The sequence below is a fragment of the Carassius carassius genome, chromosome 10 (assembly GCF_963082965.1).
Source record: "Carassius carassius chromosome 10, fCarCar2.1, whole genome shotgun sequence".
Classification (NCBI taxonomy): Eukaryota; Metazoa; Chordata; class Actinopteri; order Cypriniformes; family Cyprinidae; genus Carassius; species Carassius carassius.
The window spans coordinates 2,567,635-2,588,438 of NC_081764.1; the positions used below are offsets into that span (position 1 = coordinate 2,567,635).

The 20,804-nt window shown below is 39.6% G+C and overlaps 1 protein-coding gene across 5 annotated transcripts in view; it reads right to left on the bottom strand.

The window, feature by feature from the left end:
- Positions 1-16,608, bottom strand: part of LOC132151515 (neuron navigator 1-like) — a 67,335-nt gene extending 50,727 nt beyond the window's left edge. For 3 of the 5 annotated variants that reach the window (XM_059559665.1, XM_059559664.1, XM_059559663.1), the window contains exons 1-2: positions 15,871-16,608; positions 7,307-7,395 (exon numbers count right to left, since the gene is read on the bottom strand). In XM_059559665.1, the coding sequence (XP_059415648.1) occupies positions 7,307-7,395; positions 15,871-16,574 (793 nt within the window). In that variant the 5' untranslated portion in view covers positions 16,575-16,608. Of the gene's footprint in view, positions 1-1,268; positions 2,161-7,306; positions 7,396-15,870 lie in introns of those variants that run through there. The other 2 variants (XM_059559668.1, XM_059559666.1) reach the window with 1 other exon arrangement.
- Between the last annotated feature and the right edge of the window lie 4,196 nt (positions 16,609-20,804).

Genomic DNA, 20,804 nt, shown 5'->3' on the forward strand with positions numbered 1-20,804 from the left:
AAAAAAATGCATGCAAGATTACTATTGGATTATCTACTTGAACCTGAAACCAAATTATAAATTAAAAACTAATTTAATAAAAAAATGTATCAATACAATTCCCAAAAGCATCCTAATGCAATGCTGATAGAAATATTCCAAGAGAAATTCAAAAAAATATTTTTTATGTTTGGTTGTTACTTTTTATTCCCATTAGGATCCTTCAGGATTGTTTCCAAATTATAATTCCGATCAGAATCCTGTATGGATTCTTGACCAAGAGCTACAGAGAGCATTTTAATAAGGCGTTTAATCCAGGTCATTCGTTTACTCTCATTAGCCTTTAATCCAACCACTGAATTATAGAGAAGAAGAATCTAGGATTCCACACAAAAAATTGCAAGAATTCAGCCCAGATTGGTTGTTTAAATATAGTAGGTCTGGACACGGTTGAAATAGAGGTCATTCATTTGAGAACTAATGCACAAATTCAGGGCATGCTTTGTTTGAGAAGATGGCACAAACAAAATGGGATATTTGTTTTAAATGCAACAAACATACTTCCTGATTAATGCAATTGACATTGCCTCATTTGACATTCACAAACCATAACAAAACCTATACATTATCCATCCTCAAGTAGCCAGATAGTCCAATAAAATATAATCAAATTCTAAAGTATGCAACAGCAAATTATCCCTAAGAAAGCATAGTTGAATTATCCCACATCCCTACAAAGAGAACTCCAGTGTGAGAGGTGATCATGCATGCATGCTTTCATTTATGTGTTCAACAACAGCATTTATCAGTGTCTACAGATCAAGCCATAGTCAAGCGTGGGTGATGACAAACTACTGTACAAACTGAATTCATTATGCCCCCTCTTTGTATTCCACGGTCTCTTCCTTTTCTCATTCTACCCGCATCCCTGATAGCAGCCATTACCTCATTACATATGAGAGCAGAGCAGCAACACCGGGCACCAGACGGCACCAGACAGTGTGCCGAGCATCGCCCCCAAGCGTTTTGTCATTCAATCATTGGATATATGCCAAGGGGAATAATCTATGAGTGCAATTTCTACCCCACAAGTGCGAGAGGCGGCGGATGCACAATGCACATGCTATCCAGAACAAAGCCCTGCATTGTCCAGCTGTCCAAGACCACCTTTAGAATCACGACAGCATGCACTCGTTGGAGATTTTCCAGTCAATTCATGCTATTCAGCAGCCTTGACACCAATGGCAGCTGCTAGTAAGTGGGCGTGAAAGCGGAAAAACCGTACTCACCGAGTATCTGACTGAAGAGCAACTGCTCCAGGTCACCAAGAACAGTGACCACAAGCTCCGGGTCCACCTTGAGGAAGGGTTTATCGCCAGCTTCCTCACCTTGACCTTTAGCCTCCGGGTCTCCGGAGCTGCCAGCTACTGGCTTTTTCCCACTCGCTTTGGCTTTGCTGGACAGGATATCGTCGTCGGACTTGCATTCATCGGACATCTTGCTCAAGGGTTTTACTTCCACGTAAGGGCCTCGAGGGATCCGACTTTGGCCTTTTCCCAAAGCACCAGGTGCTGCAAGCGGGGTGAACGTCTTTGGCTTGCCCTGGAAGAGGGAGTGGTCTGATTTGGACAAGTTGCGAGAAAGTTGTGAACCACCTGCCCCTCCGCCGGCCGCTGGTTTGGGATTTCCCATCTTCAGGTGTCCTGAGGCAGCTTTGCTCATATCGTCGCACCATTTGGGCTCATAGAGTTGCATCTTCTTCTCAGCATCCGTCAGCACAGCCAGGTTGGTCAGGGACCTCTGTTTCCGAAGGCTGGATGGCACTGGGATGCGTCCCTCTGTGCTGCCCACGCGGTACACCTTCAGCTCGCTCCGTGGCACGCTCTGTGGCACGCTGGACTTGCCCCTCTTGGCAGCCATGCTTGGATCTTCCCTAGACGTCTCCTTGCTCTGCCTGACTTTTATTCAACCCCCAAGCGTCTTCCTCTACCGGAGAGCCATTAGGGCTGGATGAGAGAAGAGCAAAAGCATGGAGGAGACGACGAATGTGCAACTCTTGCTCTCTTGCAGGGAAGAAAATGCTAATTCATGTGCCATTTATTTTCCCTGTTCCTTCTTGTCAGGCTGCAGCAGCTGCTGCCCTGGTTCTCCTTTTCTCTCTCCTCTTTCTCTCACTCACTCGTTTTCTCTCCTCTCTTCACCAGACAGTCCTGCCACTAAGCCGTGCAGCAGCCAAATGACAGCAGTGCTGCACGCAACAACAGTCCCTCCCCCCTTTCTCTCTCTCTCTCTCTCTCTCTCTCTCTCTCTTCAATCGGTTGTATTTTCCGGTGCGTCTCTCTCTGCCTCAGCAGAAAGTATAAGCTGATAGGGAGAGATGACAAACTGCAACACTAGAATGTAAACTGAATCCAGTACATTGTAGTGAGTATTTTCACACACACTATTTCTCCATCCCCATTGTTTCGCCCCTCCCCCTTCCAGGATCCAATGCTGAATACTTATTGAAATCACAGTTATATTCACTAAATAAATTCATCTAAATAAATAAATAGTGTTATATTTATCCATCTAACTAACATAACTATAGGCCCATTTCGAAACTTCCATTTTTGCACAAAGTTCTGGAAAAGTGTGTACTAAATAAAATTTCCCCCTATTTAATCTCTAACAATATTCTGGATCCTTTTCAGTCTGGCTTCAGAGCTAAACACAGCACTGAATCTGCACTTTTGAGGGTAGTGAATGACCTCTTACTATCCACAGACTCTGGTAACTGTACTATTCTTCTATTATTGGACTTAAGTGCGGCTTTTGATACTGTGGATCATCGTATCTTGTTAAAGAGATTGGACATTGAAGTTGGCATTCGTGATGGTGCACTAGATTGGTTTGCATCATATCTCGCAAACAGGAATTTTTTGGTGGAAATTGGAGAATTTTCACCAAGCTCAGTTCCTGTCACTTGTGGGGTGCCCCAGGGCTCAATTCTGGGTCCAACCTTATTTTCCTTATACTTACTCCCTCTTCGTTTCATTTTTGAGGCCCATAAAGTTTCATATCACATTTATGCCGATGGCACTCAGCTCTATTTTCCATTAAAATCAGGTACTGATTCAGTTTCCTCTCTTCTAGCTTGTTTAGAGGACATTAAGGCTTGGATGGACAATAATTTCCTTCAATTAAATCAGAAGAAGACTGATTTTATGTTGTTTGGCCCTTCACATCTTTTAAAAAATATAAGTTCTACCCTAGGCCCCCTTCAAGATAGCATTCGTGATAAAGTAAAAAATCTGGGAGTTACACTTGATCCTGAATTAAAATTTGATAAACAAATCAACTCTGTAGTTAGAGCCAGTTTTCTGCAGCTTAGGGGACTTCGCAAGCTGAAAAATATTCTAAGCTTTAGTGATTTGGAGACTGTTATTCATGCGTTTAATTCAACCAGGCTGGACTACTGTAACGCTCTATATGCTGGAATAAATCAGTCCTCTCTCTCGCGATTACAACTGGTACAGAATGCTGCGGCTCGTTTTTTAACAGGGTCACTTCATTGGCTACCTGTTCGATTCAGAGTTGATTTTAAGGTTTTAGTATTTGTTTTTAAATCACTTCATGGTCTTGCTCCCTCATATATTTCAGACCTTCTCCACTCGTATTGTCCAATGAGAACACTCAGATCCTCCACTCAGATGATATTAAATGTTCCAAAATCTCGACTTAAATCCAAAGGCGACAGAGCTTTCTCAGTTCTTGGTCCTAAGCTCTGGAATTCCCTACCTTTGTCCATTAGACTTTCCCCTACACTTTTTACATTTAAATCTTCTCTTAAAACTTTTTTTTTTTTCTCAGGCATATGCATAACTTGATATTAATTATTAAATTAATATTATTATTTTTTAGTCTTAATTATTGTTTTAAATTGCATGATGTTTCCGGTCTTAATTCTATTATTTTTGTTTTGCTTTCTTTTCATATTTTATTATTAGTCTTTAAATTGTATTGTACAATAAATGTTTTGTTTGGAATGTTGTGCAGCACTCTGGTCAGCATTTATGTTGTTTTAAAGGGCTATATAAATAAACTTGACTTGACTTGACATCTATCTAAATAAACTGCCTTTAGTGGAATAATATAATAATGTATACATTAGCTTTATAGTTCTGCATATAATCTAAAACAAAAATGGCAAAGACATAGCAAAATAGAACAAGAAAAATGTGTACGTCTAACATGTCTTCAAATTTATCATCCATATCCTTCTATTTATAATGTAAATTTTAGTACTCTAATACAATGATGCAATATACTGTAATCACAAGTAACATCACAAGTATGATATTTGTTTTAAGCTTCTCAAGTAAATTAAACTTGTTCCAAATGTATCTAGATATGGGTAAAACAAACAATAAATTAAGAATAGGATTGTTTTGCAATAAATTTTCTATAATAAATCAATCGAGTCCAGATGTTTTCCGTCACACCTCCTTCAATCTCCTCAACCTATCCATTTAAACTTCATAAAACCGCTGTGTTGTTTTTAGATGGTCCCTAGCATCATCACTCATGATATTCCATACACATCTCTCTAAGGAGTTCACTGCAATGCTTCGCTGGAAAGGCGTCACCATAGCAACGCTGCTTCCTACATCAAAACATGCATTAAGCCGGCTGTGTCTCTCCTTAGAGCACATCTTCACCGTAAATAAGGTAACAGCACGCCACAAATCCACTTTCTGTTTGTCTTTACCGCTTCACAAATGAGCCTTGTTAGCCTGACAGGAGCCTGGCAGTGACTTAAACAAATCAACCATAACCAGCCTGATGCAACTGACCGGTTTGGTACAATGACTTAATCAAAATCTCAGCGCGCTCCTGCAGGGGGTCCGAACACTTGGCCAAACACATGCTAGTCCCGGGGCCTGTGGGGTAATTCTGTTACTGATGAGGGAAAGAGGGCTGAGAAGAATGAGGTCTTTTGTTTGAAGTCGTCACAAGTGACCGTGCCATTCTGTGGGGGATTTTTCCATTGACATCATTAAAAGAAGAACATACTTCCCGTGGGCTGAATTGTTATCGCAAAAAGATTAAATAGTCCTTCATTTTAGTTTGATCAATAGAATGCAGGTCAACTAAATCTAGAACAAATGTTTGAATTTGTACTGAGATTTCTGACGTTTAATTTGCTGACTTTGGATTCTTGCCATATTGAGGCACAGTTTGAGACATTGTTGATTGTTTTAATGAAGCAGATTAAAAGTCTCCATTTGCTCTCAATTTATTATAAAAAAAATTAAGATATTTATATTTTAAAATTAGTTTCGCATTCGTTTAATCTCTATTATGTGTGAGAATGATTACAAATCATCCAGAAATATATATAAAAAAATATATGTTAATGTGTAAAAAAAAGAGCAATTAAAAAGACCTGAAAAGTGTTTATTTGTTTTCTATTAGGTTAAAAAGAAACAAAAAGAAAAAAAAGGATAGGAAAAAGGAAAAAACATGAGAGACCAGAAAAGTATCTATTTAACCTCTATTATATCTAATAGAATAAACTGAGATATTACCAATATCTAGATAAAGAAAGAGATATAAAAAATATCAATAATAATAATATAGAGATCTGAAAAGGATTAATTTAAATATTTAAAATATATAAAATATATAAAAAATGTAAAAATATCTATCTATCTATCTATCTATCTATATATATATATATATATATATATATATATATATATATATATATATACATAAAATAATAGATTTTTTTTATTGAAATTATCGATTTAATATATTGTCTAAACAAAGCATTTGATATATTACAGATATCTCAAAACTCTTAATTAAACTCAATACTAATCAATTAGACTTTCAATCAATCAACTTTGCAGCTGTCTGAAGGAAAAGGTATTAAAAAAGACCTGTTATTTTATTCCCTATGGGACATATACTTACATTATAACCCATAATATATTACTGTATGATCTGACACTTGCACATAACAGCACTGGATTTTGACACTTTAGCGTTTTCTCTACATGAGGAATGAAACACACGTCCTGATTTGACTACCACCCGCCTTCTCTCTAGAGAAAGCCAAAGGTTCTCCAAACATCTGGATCCCATCCGGAGGCTGTGGTTGGCCAGCAGCGCAGATGTTTGCAGACATGAGAACATCCCATGGGTTGCTGGCATCTGTAGCCGGTCAGCTGCTGCCATTACACCACACTGATATATTACTCAGATGGGAAAGCCCGTGTTTCATTCAGTGTTTGTGTGTGGATGTGGCAACATATGGCTGTGCTTGTCTATTTGTTTGTTTGTTTGTTCACATGCCATCATTCCTACATTAAAATCACACCCCTATGAAGAATTACTGACTGACACAATTTAAACCTTATGCTCAAAAGTCATAAAAGTATTTGTCTCTGGTGCACATATAAAAAAAAATTAAATGAACATATTAAGTGTATATAGTTTATATAATATATTAAGTATAAATAGTTTATAGGTTACAGTAATGGAAAAAAAAGATTTGAAAAAATGTCATTTTCTTGATGCAAAAACTAAAACTAAATAAAAATAACAAAATATATATATATCCTTATTTTGTGGGTGAAATATGAGATTCCCAAAGGAGCTCTGATCTTTTTCCAATTATATTATTAAAATAGCAGATATTATATTAGACATTTTCTATGACATGCACACGTTGCAGTTTCATGGAAAATAATACATATGCCTAAAAGCAACAAAAAACCATTGTTAAGTATGCAAAGCATTGATGGATACACAACTGTCACAACAGCTAATTTTAAAAATACAAACCTTTCCACACATTATCAAGGCATGTAACATCTTAAAGACATTTCTTGAAAAAAGTCTTCTACAAAAACACCATTACACTACTCAAAGTACTGAATCCATTGCCAAATCAGTGGATTGGTCTCGGTTCATTTGCATGTCTGGCAACATGGGCTGACAGTGTTTTACTAATATTTGAGCTCTACATGTGGTCTGAGTGAGTCCATCAAGAATCTGAAAAGAGCTTCAGATGGCAGAAACACACATCAGCAATGACATGAATCTCCTAACATGGATACCAATCGTAACTGACCACACAAGCATCTGCTTATAGTTTGATCGATCTGAATCATAGCATCACTCACACAAAAGATATCAGATACTAACCACAGTCTCTCAGACCTATTCCCACTACTGTCTACAGTCCTGTATGAGAAAGGCAAAGGCCATTCCAGAAAGCTGAAAGGCCATTCCCTGCAGTCATGAATATTGGGAGTATTTTTTAGAAGAAACTCACCTAAATCCTCACAACACATTTCCATAGAGTCTGAGGAACAATCACTCAGATCCTCAAGAGAAGCTTCAGTGTTCTCTCCAACCTGCATACTGAGGCACAGACAGACAACAGACAAACCGTTAACAAGAAAGAAATCATGTGTGTTTAGAATTAATTCTTAAATTCTTAAGATGAGACAATAGTTGATCATACAGTATTGTAGCGATATGGAAGAAATCCATATCAGCTTTTCATTTTTTCTGATGGGCGGAAACCAATGAGGAAATTTAGAATAAAAGAGCGCTAGAAACGGAAGTTGGGGCGCGAGTAAAAAAACAAAACACACCTGTAGGTTATTATTGGAGTGGGACACACGCTACCTGAAGCTGAAGGTCGTACTATTCTTTGCTGGAATCTCTGTGCATGCGCTGACTGGGTGCGATCGCCAAAGTGACGGAGAAATTGCTCTACTGCGTCTGCATGGTTCGTTCGCCTGCCTGGTGCAACATAATCCAGCCTGGTTCGTTCGCCTGCCTCAGGTACTAGTGGTGATGTCCATCATCTTTTAACCTCACGCCAAGAGTTTCTAAACTCACGCCAAACTCTCGCCAAGTCTCCAAACTCTTTCTCCGGCCCAGGATTTGCGGCCGCTACACAGACTGCTTCACGCAGCCACCACCACACACACACACACACGCTCATTGTACACGCACACACCCATACACAAACACTCGTTTGAAGTGTTTTTTTTTTGTGTGTGTTTTTTTTTTCCTCTTTCATTTCTTTATTTTGGCTGAAAATTGAACACAAACTGAGTTTGAAAAAAAGAACTGTTTGCCTTAAATATTTTGTTATTTGTCATGTGAGGTAAAGAAAAAAAAAACTCTGTGAAAATTTAACTTTGTGTAGTTTATTTTATTTTATTTCTTTGCAAAAATGTTTTCTTAAAATATACATATTTTTGACCAAACCCTTCAATTTCTGACTGTGTGTCATTTAAGCCCTATTCTACATTATTGTGGGTATTTGAAGGAATTTATTTTCGTTTTTTGTGTAACGGTGGTTTGAGTTATCTTCGGGGAAATTGAACTTCATTACATATATATTTTTTTTTTTTACTTGACAAGTTTTACTTGTCTGGCGCCCGAACAATTTAAATTTTATTAAGTCAAATTTGATTTGGGGCAGCCACCGTTACAGAAGTGGCGCCCGAACAGGGACTTGAAACCTAAACACTTAAACCTTGATGACTTGAAACTTAAACACTTAAACCTTGATGACTTGAAACTTAAACACTTAAACCTTGATGACTTGAAACTTAAACACTTAAACCTTGACAACTTGAAACTTAAACATTTAAGCACGTAAACCATGACCACTTAAACTGGTCATTTGAGCTTTGAATTTGAGTTTCCCTAAACGATTACTTAAAGGTTGGCTGTCACTGCCTATATTTTTTTGTGTTTGTGAAATTGTGGTGTATATACATACTGAATTGAAACAGTTTTTTCCTTTACTTAATGGTTTTGTGGGAAGATACTTTTTGTTTGTGAACTTGCACGTTGTTAAATATATAATTGTGTTACCCCTTAGTTGTCTTGCTGCCAAACTGACCCAATTATGTGAAAGTTGTGGAAACACCCATTTGTGTTATTGAAATCTAATTATTGATTTGTTAAGTGAATTGAAGTGTGAATTGGTGAATTGGACAATTGGACAGACATTTCACACTGAACTGTTAAGAGTATTCTGCTGCAATTTATTTTTTCAAACATTTATACATTGTTTTTTTTTCACTCAACTTGCATTTCACTACATTTTTACACTGACTGACTATACATACACGGACAATCAAACATGGCTGCCACTCCTCTGTCTCCATCCACTTTTGTGGAGATGGAACCACCAGCACCAGATGTTGCTACCCCAGTCTGGCCTCCAGCACCCCGTCCTCTACTTTCTTCAACTGGACCTCTTCGTGCTCCTTTCCACTTCACTCCTACTCAAGCCAGCACCACTGACTTCCCAGGAACCCATGTGCGGTTTGCAACCTCACCACTAGCTGGCAGTACTCCTGTTCAACCCTTCACCTGGGAGCAGGAACCGAATGGCGACTCCATGCAGATATGTACATCACCTGGGCCTTCATCTTTATCTTCAGTGGCACAGCAGGGCTTGCCTGGCATCCTGTCAACTCCTGGAAAAGGAATGCATCAACTCACTCAAGTTAAAGGAAACTGGGACACGTTGACACAGCATATGCAAACCCATGAAAAAAACATTGGTGAACTTGCCAAAGAACTTAAAACCATGACTGCACATCACGACAGCCTGATTTCTAACCTTGCTGATAAACTCAAGCAAAACCAACAAGAAATGCTCACCCACATTTCTGAAAGTAAGAAGCATGTGAAGGAAGAGACTGATCAACTCACTAAGTCACTTAAAGTCATGATGTCTGATGAACTTCACAAAGCTAAGACTACGTATGTGTCTGAAGTACGGTTCATGATTGACCAACTTCAAGTGGAGCTTCAGCAGGACATCAAAACCTACCTGGTAACCCATCAAAAAAATTATGACCAGTTGTCAACAGAACTCACCCAGTGCACCCAAACCACCAACACCCTGTGTGCAACTGTAAAAAGCTTACAAACTGAACTTGAGAAAAGACTCGAAAAGCAAGAGAAACAAATGATTGACCTGCAGACAAGAGATTACTCACCCTTGCCTCTGACCACTGCAGTTTCACCTACATCACCAGTGACACCTCCAATGTTTCCTACTCCTGTTGTAAAGAGTGATCATCTTAAGATTACATTTCCTACTTTTGGGAGACAGTCAGATGACTTGGACCCCTTGCTCTATCTAACTCGATGTCAGGATTTCTTGGCGTTACATCCTCTTACTAATGCTGACATCCTGGCCACTTTCCGCACTGTCCTTTATGGTACTGCCCGGGACTGGTGGGAAGTTGCACAATCCTCAATAACCACGTGGGAAGAGTTTGAAGCTGCTTTCCTCTCTGCTTTCCTCTCAGAGGATTATGAAGACGAGCTGGCTGAAAGGGTAAGGACAAGAACACAGGGAGAAAGAGAGAGCATTAGGGACTTTGCATTTACATACAGAGCTCTCTGCAAAAGGTGGAAGCCCACCTTGACCGACAGTGAGTTGGTGAAAATGATTTTGAAAAATATGAATCCTTACCTTGCAAGCCAGATTCGCAGTCGGGTGAACACAGTCGATGAGCTTGTGAAATTGGGCCAACAGCTGGAAAAAGACTACGAACAACAACTGCAATATGAAAAACGTGTGAGTTCTAAGCAACCCCTATCCATGCCTCAAAGACCTATTCCCAACCGCCCGGCAGAGAAGCCTTTAGTGCAATGCTGGCGATGTAAAGGCCATCACTCACCTGGCAGCTGTCCTCACTTTGTCTCTTCTCAGTCCCAGTCACCTCAGTCCACCAGCCAACACCCTTCCTCCAATAACAAGCGGACAACATTTCCATCTTCTAAAGGTACTGGTCCATCTGGCAATCGCTCTGTGTCTGCCACCTTTCCCCACAATTCATCAACAACTGGTAAGAAACCACCACCTGCTGCAATTGTTCCACAACAATTAGTGATACCACTTTGCATTGGTACCTGGAAGGGAAAAGCCATTGTTGATACTGGGGCTAGCTACACCCTTCTACATGAGAATCTCTGGAAGGAGCTCACTTCACAAAAACTCCATCCATGGACCCAGGGTCCGCTCTACCTAGCAAATGGGGAAGCAGAAATTCCTTTAGGTTGGATAAACATGCCAATCACCCTACATCAAAAAGTATTCACCATACCTGCTGTTGTTCTATCAGCCAAAGCCCTGGCCTATGCAGTCGTATTAGGACTGGACTTCATCTTCTCCAGTGGGCTGCAGATCAATGTGGCAGATCAAAAGTATTCATTTCAGTCCAATCCTAAAGAGTATTATCCTTTCCAGCCAACAAATGCCAGTGTACCAGTTATCAGTTCCCAACATCCAAGGGGAAAGATGGGAAATAAAAATCCCAACAGCCTCTCCTTACTATCTTCTGTTCCTCCTCCTCAACTTAACATGTTTCAACCAGCCTGCCTGGATGAGAAGACACTAATTAACACTGCTGTACAGGATGCCCACTTACCTCCGGAAGGCAAGCAACAGTTACGGCAGATCCTCGAGTCAAACCCTCAAGTTTGTACCCTTCGTCCAGGACGTACTGAAGTTACACAGCATCACATATATACTACCCACCAAGTACCTATAAAACAAAGACCGTACCGCACAACACCTGCCAAACAAGCTGTCATTACAGAGCAACTGGAAGAGATGTTGACTGCCGGCATCGTAGAACCATCACACTCTGGATGGGCCTCACCTGTCGTCTTGGTCCCTAAAAAAGACGGAAGCCTTAGGTTTTGTGTGGACTACAGAAAAGTTAATGCCATTACAGAGAATGATGCTTACCCATTACCCAACATCACTGAGATCTTGGAGTCACTATCTGGAGCGGCCATCTTTTCCACCATTGACCTTAACAGTGGCTACTGGCAGGTAAACATGGATCAAGAAAGTAAACCAAAGACAGCTTTCACAACTTCATCAGGACTGTTTCAGTTTAATGTTATGCCATTTGGGTTAAAAAATGCCCCAGCAACCTTCCAAAGACTAATGGAGAACGTTCTAGGAGAATTGCGTGGAAACATCTGCTTTGTCTACATTGACGACATCATTATTTACTCACCATCTGTAGCCCAGCACTTCTCCGACCTCCAAGCTGTTTTTTATAAACTGCAAATGGCTGGCCTCACCATTAATTTAAAAAAGAGCAAGTTCTGTCTTCAGAAAATAACTTTTCTGGGACATGTTGTCAGCGTCCAAGGCATAGCTGCAGACCCAAGTAAAGTGGAGGCTATACGTGAATACCCTGTGCCCACCAACATCAAGGAGGTCCAGCGCTTCCTGGGGTTAGCCGGGTGGTACCACCGGTTTGTACCAAACTTCTCCAGGATCGCTGAACCCATCAATGCACTGAAAAAAAAAGGATGTTCATTCCTCTGGTCACAACAATGTCAACAAGCCTTTGAACATTTGAAATGCTGTCTTACCTCTCCTCCCATTCTTGGCCATCCTGACCTTCAACTGCCTTTTACTGTCTATACGGATGCCAGTAACACTGGTCTGGGTGCTGTGCTGACCCAGCGCAAGGAACAGGGATTGGAACAAGTTATTGCTTATGCCAGCAGAACCCTGAACAGAGCAGAGACCAATTACACAGCCACTGAAAAAGAGTGTTTGGCTGTAATTTGGGCCCTGGAAAAATGGCAGCACTACCTAGAGCACAAACTGTTCACTGTCATCACAGACCACTCAGCGTTACAATGGGTAATGTCTTCCACAAAAACCACGAGTCGCCTCATCCGGTGGGCCTTGCGACTACAGAGATTTGATTTTATCATTGAATATCGCAAAGGAAAACTAAATATGGCACCTGATGCTCTGTCTCGGATTCACACCAGTTGTAACCTGTACACCAACCAACACCAACAGGAGAATGCTGAGTTTCCGATATCTCCAGCCACAATCTGGGAGGAACAGCACAAAGACCCTGTCATCACCAACACACTTAAAGCACTTGCAGAAAATGATTCCTCTTTTAAAGATCAGTATGAGATAGTGGAAGATAAACTCGATCACAAAACTCACCTGCCGAACAATCAAGTTCATTACAGAGTCTACATTCCTACCAGCCTTGTGTCGTCCATTCTACACCACTACCACTCTAATCCCTGGAGCGGTCATGTAGGTATTTATAAGACCTACAAGCGTATCCATGATGTTGCATTCTGGCCTGGAATGTGGACTGACATAAAACACCACGTCAAAAAATGTGTCAAATGCCAGACTCTTAAGGGAGAAAATCAGAAACCTGTGGGCAAACTACAGCAAGTCACCACCACCCGTCCCAATGAGATGCTTGGAGTGGACATTATGGGGCCAATGCCACGCAGCACACAGCAAAATGAGTACCTCTTAGTCTTTGTAGATTACTACTCCCGGTGGGTGGAATTTTTCCCCATGCGCAATGCTAAAGCTGAGACTGTTGCGTTACTTCTTCGGAAGGAAATTCTAACCCGTTGGGGGGTGCCAGACTTCATTCTGTCGGATAGAGGTACACAATTTGTGTCATCACTGTTCAGAGAACTCTGTCAAAAGTGGAGTATCAAACCTAAATTGACAACATCATACCATCCACAAACAAATATGACCGAGAGGGTTAACCGTACGCTCAAATGCATGATTTCTGCCTATGTGGACAACAATCACAGAAAATGGGACCAATACTTACCGGAACTCCGTTTCGCTATTAATTCAGCTGTCCAGGAAACGATTGGGATGACCCCTGCAGAGCTTCATTTGGGGAGGAAACTGCAAAGTCCCATGGACAAGGTGTTACATGGCAAGAATCTAACTCCAGACTGCACATCTTACGATACAGTCCACCACCTAACTGAGCTTCAGACCAAGGCCATGGAATGCTGTAAAAAAGCACAAAAGAGACAGCTTCGGAATTATAATAAAAGAAGACGAGATGTCACATACAAGGAAAATGATCGTGTGTGGATGAGAACCTTTCCCCAGTCTAGTGCACAACATCACTTCACTGCAAAATTGGCTCAAAAATGGAAAGGCCCTTACCGTGTCATAAAACAGGTGGGTCCATTGAACTATCGAATAGCGCTAGAGTCCACTGGCGAAGATGTTCGCATAGTGCATGTGTGCAACCTGAAACCATGCTTTCCCACGGCTGAAGAGCTGGAATGCCAGGAGAAGAAAAGGCTCTGCCAGATATTCAATGAATCTTCTGATGAAGAGGAATTCATTGGATTTTAATTATGATTCACATTTCCACAACCATAGGTTGTCTTCTCCAGGGAGGGAGAGTGTAGCGATATGGAAGAAATCCATATCAGCTTTTCATTTTTTCTGATGGGCGGAAACCAATGAGGAAATTTAGAATAAAAGAGCGCTAGAAACGGAAGTTGGGGCGCGAGTAAAAAAACAAAACACACCTGTAGGTTATTATTGGAGTGGGACACACGCTACCTGAAGCTGAAGGTCGTACTATTCTTTGCTGGAATCTCTGTGCATGCGCTGACTGGGTGCGATCGCCAAAGTGACGGAGAAATTGCTCTACTGCGTCTGCATGGTTCGTTCGCCTGCCTGGTGCAACATAATCCAGCCTGGTTCGTTCGCCTGCCTCAGGTACTAGTGGTGATGTCCATCATCTTTTAACCTCACGCCAAGAGTTTCTAAACTCACGCCAAACTCTCGCCAAGTCTCCAAACTCTTTCTCCGGCCCAGGATTTGCGGCCGCTACACAGACTGCTTCACGCAGCCACCACCACACACACACACATACACGCTCATTGTACACGCACACACCCATACACAAACACTCGTTTGAAGTGTTTTTTTTTTTGTGTGTGTTTTTTTTTTTCCTCTTTCATTTCTTTATTTTGGCTGAAAATTGAACACAAACTGAGTTTGAAAAAAAGAACTGTTTGCCTTAAATATTTTGTTATTTGTCATGTGAGGTAAAGAAAAAAAAACTCTGTGAAAATTTAACTTTGTGTAGTTTATTTTATTTTATTTCTTTGCAAAAATGTTTTCTTAAAATATACATATTTTTGACCAAACCCTTCAATTTCTGACTGTGTGTCATTTAAGCCCTATTCTACATTATTGTGGGTATTTGAAGGAATTTATTTTCGTTTTTTGTGTAACGGTGGTTTGAGTTATCTTCGGGGAAATTGAACTTCATTACATATATATTTTTTTTTTTTACTTGACAAGTTTTACTTGTCTGGCGCCCGAACAATTTAAATTTTATTAAGTCAAATTTGATTTGGGGCAGCCACCGTTACAGTATAGAGCTATAAAATTATACCTCAATTAATATTAGAATATATTATATGTACACAGAATTACACATATATTGTATAAGGCAATATTATTGGTCAAATTATTTTACATTTCTTTTTTTTTATAATATTGAAATGTTAACATTTAAAAAAAAAGTATTTATTTACTTTGATGCACTAATAAAAATCTGGCCTATGCAAGTAAGATAATGATTATTTATAATTATGAATATGAGCCTATAAAAATAAGACTATAAAAGATTCTATACTATTTTCAATACTATTTGTCTAAAAAAAAAAATAATAAAAAAAAAATAATAATTTTAAATGCAAGAAGTAAATTAAGGCATCACAACATAGTATAAAAATGACTAAAGTTTACATTTAACAGGTTTTTTTTTTATGTAAATACATATTAATTGGACTATAAATTGGACTTTGATGCACTAATATTATAATTCTGGCCAATACAGTAAGCTAATACTTGTTTATAATTATAAATATAAGCCTATAAAGCATACATCAGATGAAAGCAAAAGTCATTTAAATGTAAAAAACTGAGAAATTGAGCATGCACATTTTTATATTGTCAACATATGTCCAATACAACCAATTTGTTTTACAAATCTGAAATCTCACCTGAATCTAAAAGGTGCCACTGCCGCCATGCGTGGAGACTCCCTTCCTCCAGGACATGCATTTGAGAAGTTCACCTGGGATTTAAATGCAATTGTTCCTCTGTAATTGTCACTATGAGCAAGCATTTTCATCCGCTGCTTCTGAAAGTCCCTTTGAACACCAGTTGATGTTTCCCAAATGACGTTCCCATTGGTTGGCTTGCAAAGGGCTTGACCCGTCTGCTGCTCTCGAGAAGATTCAACAACCTCATTGTCTAGACTCCTGAAATGATGATGGCCAGATCTCCAGTTCTTGTTGGAGTGTCTCTCCACGTCTCTGAATCCATCCTGGGGCAACGAGCCCCTCCGGAGGTTGTTTTTGAATGGGATCATCTCTCGTCTCGGCACCTGTGGGCTGCTGTGGGCCGAACGGGGAACAAACAACGGTCTGTATGTGCCACCAGATGTCCCCTGAGCTCTCTGTGAAGACTGAGTTCTTGATCCGGCCCCTTTGAGTAACTCCTTTGAGACTGATAGAGAAGATATGGATGAGGTGGAGGAAGAAAGCGAGGAGGTTCGCACAGCCAGCTGGTTTTGGGCAGCAGGACCTAGTAAAGTGCCGCTCAAGCTCTTGGTGTCCTGCTTGGAGAGGCTGGTCATGCTCCGCGGCAGAGGAATACCAGAGCCGCTCTGAGACATCGTCTTCAGGTTCACACCACCGCTCATGGTCAAGGAAGATCACGAGATGAAGCTCAGGGAGAAGACTTCAAGAGAACATGATAAGATGTTAAGATAAGATTTTTGTTTAAAAACTGACTATGACTTTATTTACTCATATTTATCGAAACATCATGACTAAACATAAGGAAAGTATGCTTGACCGCATGATTGGCAATTTAAGGATGGTTTACTCATACAGTACAAGAGAAGAGAAATAAACGAATTAATAATATAATATATATATATATATATAATAAAATAATCAGTGGGTGTGCAAGTATAAATAATAAATATAAAAACGTAATTTAAATAAAAATAAAAGAAGTAAAAGAGAAAACAGAGTAAAACAAATCAATGAAATGGATTTAAAATAAAATAACATAAAATAAAAACACACACAGTGTCCTTGCATATTATGAATACAAAATTAATCAAATGCAAACAAAAGTACAAAATAAATTCAAATAAAAAAAGTAATTCATCAGTGGAGGTAGGGGAAATATAAAAAGATATTAAATAAATAACGAGGACATTTTAATCATTTACGAATATGGAAACAAAAATCATACTTTAAATGCTTACTCGTAATCATAATTTCATATGTCATAATAAAATAAAATCATCCAGTGGCTGTTGGGAAATACAAATGAATCCAGACAGACAGACAGACAGATATAGCACTGAATTAATTTTCCCCCTAAATGAAGCTCATTTGCATAGCTGATAATAATTAGGACTCAGTGACACACTGCAGTCGCTTTGGCCGGACCAGCTGCTCTTCTCTGGAGGGGTTTGATCAGAGGTCTACTGACAGACTGGCACCACTTGGCACTCCCAGCATGCATTGCGAGCCCTGTCTGCCATCTCTCAAGCTCTCCCAGTGACTGGCACCAAAACGGATCCCTTCCTCCCAATAATAGTACCTCTATTGTGCCTGTAGAGTCTCACTGTTGTCCACTTCTGCCAAAAATAAGTGTCTTGATTTATCCTGTGCCATAACCACTGTAGCAAACTGTAGCTATGACTGTAGCGAACACTCATGGCCTCATAAATCTATAACAATGGTCATATATTAACACCCAATTCTGGATTTAACCTCTGCAGATTTGTGTAGGTCACTAAGCCCTGATTCCAGATCAACAGCAGCGCTGTGAGGACTAATAAAAGAGATATTGATAATGAGACCCTCAGGGCTCTAGTGACCTGACAGAGATGTCACATCATATTAGTGCTCATTATCTGCACTAATAAGTGGCAAATTTGGAAATATGACCAAGCCATCATAGCACCATGGAGCATCTTGGCTGTAAGGTCTATGACAAAAGACAGCAACTCAAGTTAACCTAAAATGTTTCTTACATGTAAGGGATTAGTTGTCATAGGTGGAAGGGCTATATAACTCAGTCACTATAAAGCAAAATGTCCTATTATATTCATTAATTCACAGAGTTAATACTATAAACTCCTATCCACAATAGTGGAAGTATATTATGGTAAATGGACTGCATTTATATAGCGCTTTCAACAGACCACATGGCCATCCAAAGCGCTTTACAATTTGCCTCACATTCACACACCGACTGCGGTGTCAGCCATTCAAGGTGCCATCCAGCTCGTCAGGAGCAGCTTGGGTTAGGTGTCTTGCTCAAGGACACCTCGACACTTAGTCAGGTGGAGCAGGGGATTGAACCACCAACCTTCCGGTTTGTAGACAACCTACATGAACCACTGAGCCACTGCCGCCCCATTATAAAGATAAAGGTTAAACATAATTCATAATTTCTACAGATTAAATACAGATGCTGTGTAAAATAGATTTATTTTTCTTCAGAAAATATTTAAAAAGCAGGCTCCCATTGTGACAACTTACCCCATATAGTGTGACAACATGCCCCACTATATTAAAAGGGTCATATGATGCGATAAAAAATGTCCTTTCTCTTTGGAGTGTCACAAGCTCTTGGTGCATAAAGAAGATCTGTAAAGTTGCAAAGACTAAAGTCTCAAATCCAAAGAGATATTCTTTATCAAAGTTAAGACTCTGCCACGCCCCCCTAAAACAGCTCATTCAAACACGCCCCCACATGTCTACATCACTGTGCGGAAATATCTGCGTAATGCCGCCCAAATGTTCACGCAAAGAAAGAAGGTGTGGTTTCTGTAACAATGTCAGGGAGAAGCATAGACATTCTGAACTCTATTGGGGTTAGAAAACACGTTTCAGGACCTACTCATTGTCGAAATCATACTCTAGATTTAATACTGTCACATGGAATTGATATTGATAGTGTTGAAATGATGCAGCCAAGTGATGATATCTCAGATCATTATTTAGTTTTGTGCAAACTTCATATAGCCAAAATTGTAAATTCTACTTTTTGTTACAAGTATGGATGAACCATCACTTCTACCTAAAGAGAGCAGCCCGAAAAATGGAGCGCGGCTGGAGGAAAACAGAACTAGAGGTATTTCGTATTGCTTGGCGGGAAAGTAACCTATCCTACAGAAAAGAATTAAAAACTGCTAGATCCGATTACTTTTCTTCTCTTTTAGAAGAAAACAAACATAACCCCAGGTATTTATTCAATACAGTGGCTAAATTAACATAAAAAAAGCCTCAACAAGTGTTGACATTTCCCAACACCACAGCAGTAATGACTTTATGAACTACTTTACTTCTAAAAATCGATACTATTAGAGATAAAATTGCAACCATTCAGCTGTCAGCTACAGTATCGCATCAGACCCCCTGAGGAACAGTTCCACCCATTCTCTACTATAGGAGAGGAAGAATTGTATAAACCTGTTAAATCATCTAAACCAACAACATGTATGTTAGACCCTATACCATCTAAGCTCCTAAAAGAGGTGCCTCCTGAAGTCATAGATCCTCTTCTGACTATTATTAATTTCCTCATTGTCATTAGGATATGTCCCGAAAACCTTCAAACTGGCTGTTATTAAGCCTCTCATCAAAAAACCACAACTTGACCCCAAAGAACTAGTTAATTATAGACCAATCTCGAATCTCCCTTTTCTTTCCAAGATACTAGAAAAGGTGGTATCCTCACAATTATATTCCTTCTTAGAGAAAAATGGTATATGTGAGGATTTCCAGTCAGGATTTAGACCGTATCATATTACTGAGACTGCTCTCCTTAGAGTTGCAAATGATCTACTCTTATCATCTGATCGTGGGTGTATTTCTCTATTAGTTTTATTGGATCTTAGTGCTGCGTTTGACACAATTGACCACAACATTCTTTTGCATAGACTTGAACACTTTGTTGCCATTAATGGAAGAGCATTAGCATGGTTTAAATCGTACTTATATGACTGCCATCAGTTCGTAGCAGTGAATGAAGATGTATCATATCGATCACAAGTGCAGTATGGAGTACCTCAAGGCTCAGTTCTAGGGCCGCTACTCTTCACGCTTTATATGATACCCTTGGAAGATATCATCAGGAAACATGGTGTTAGCTTTCACTGTTATGCTGATGATACTCAGCTCTATATTTCTTCACGGCCCGGTGAAACAAACCAATTTGAAAAACTAATGGAATGCATAGTCGATATAAAAAACTGGATGACGAGTAATTTCTTACTGCTAAGCTATGAAAAAACAGAGGTGTTAATTATTGGACCTAAAAACTCTGCTTGTAATAACCTAGAACACTGTCTTAGACTTGATGGTTGCTCTGTCAATTCTTCATCATCAGTTAGGAACCTAGGTGTGGTATTTGATCGCAATCTTTCCTTAGAAAGCCACGTTTCTAGCATTTGTAAAACTGCATTTTCCATCTCAAAAATATATCTAAATTACGGCCTTTGCTCTCAATGTCAAATGCAGAAATGTTAATCCATGCATTTATGACCTCAAGGTTAGATCATTGTAATGCTTTATTGGGTGGTTGTTCTGCACGCTTAGTAAACAAACTACAGTTAGTCCAAAATGCAGCAGCAAGAGTTCTTACTAGAACCAGGAAGTATGACCATATTAGCCCAGTCCTGTCAACACTGCACTGGCTCCCTATCAAACATTGTATAGATTTTAAAATATTGCTTATTACTTATAAAGCCCTGAATGGTTTAGCACCTCAGTATTTGAATGAGCTCCTTTTACATTATAATCCTCTACGTCCGCTACGTTCTCAAAACTCAGGCAATTTGATAATACCTAGAATATCAAAATCAACTCCGGGCGGCAGATCCTTTTCCTATTTGGCGCCTAAA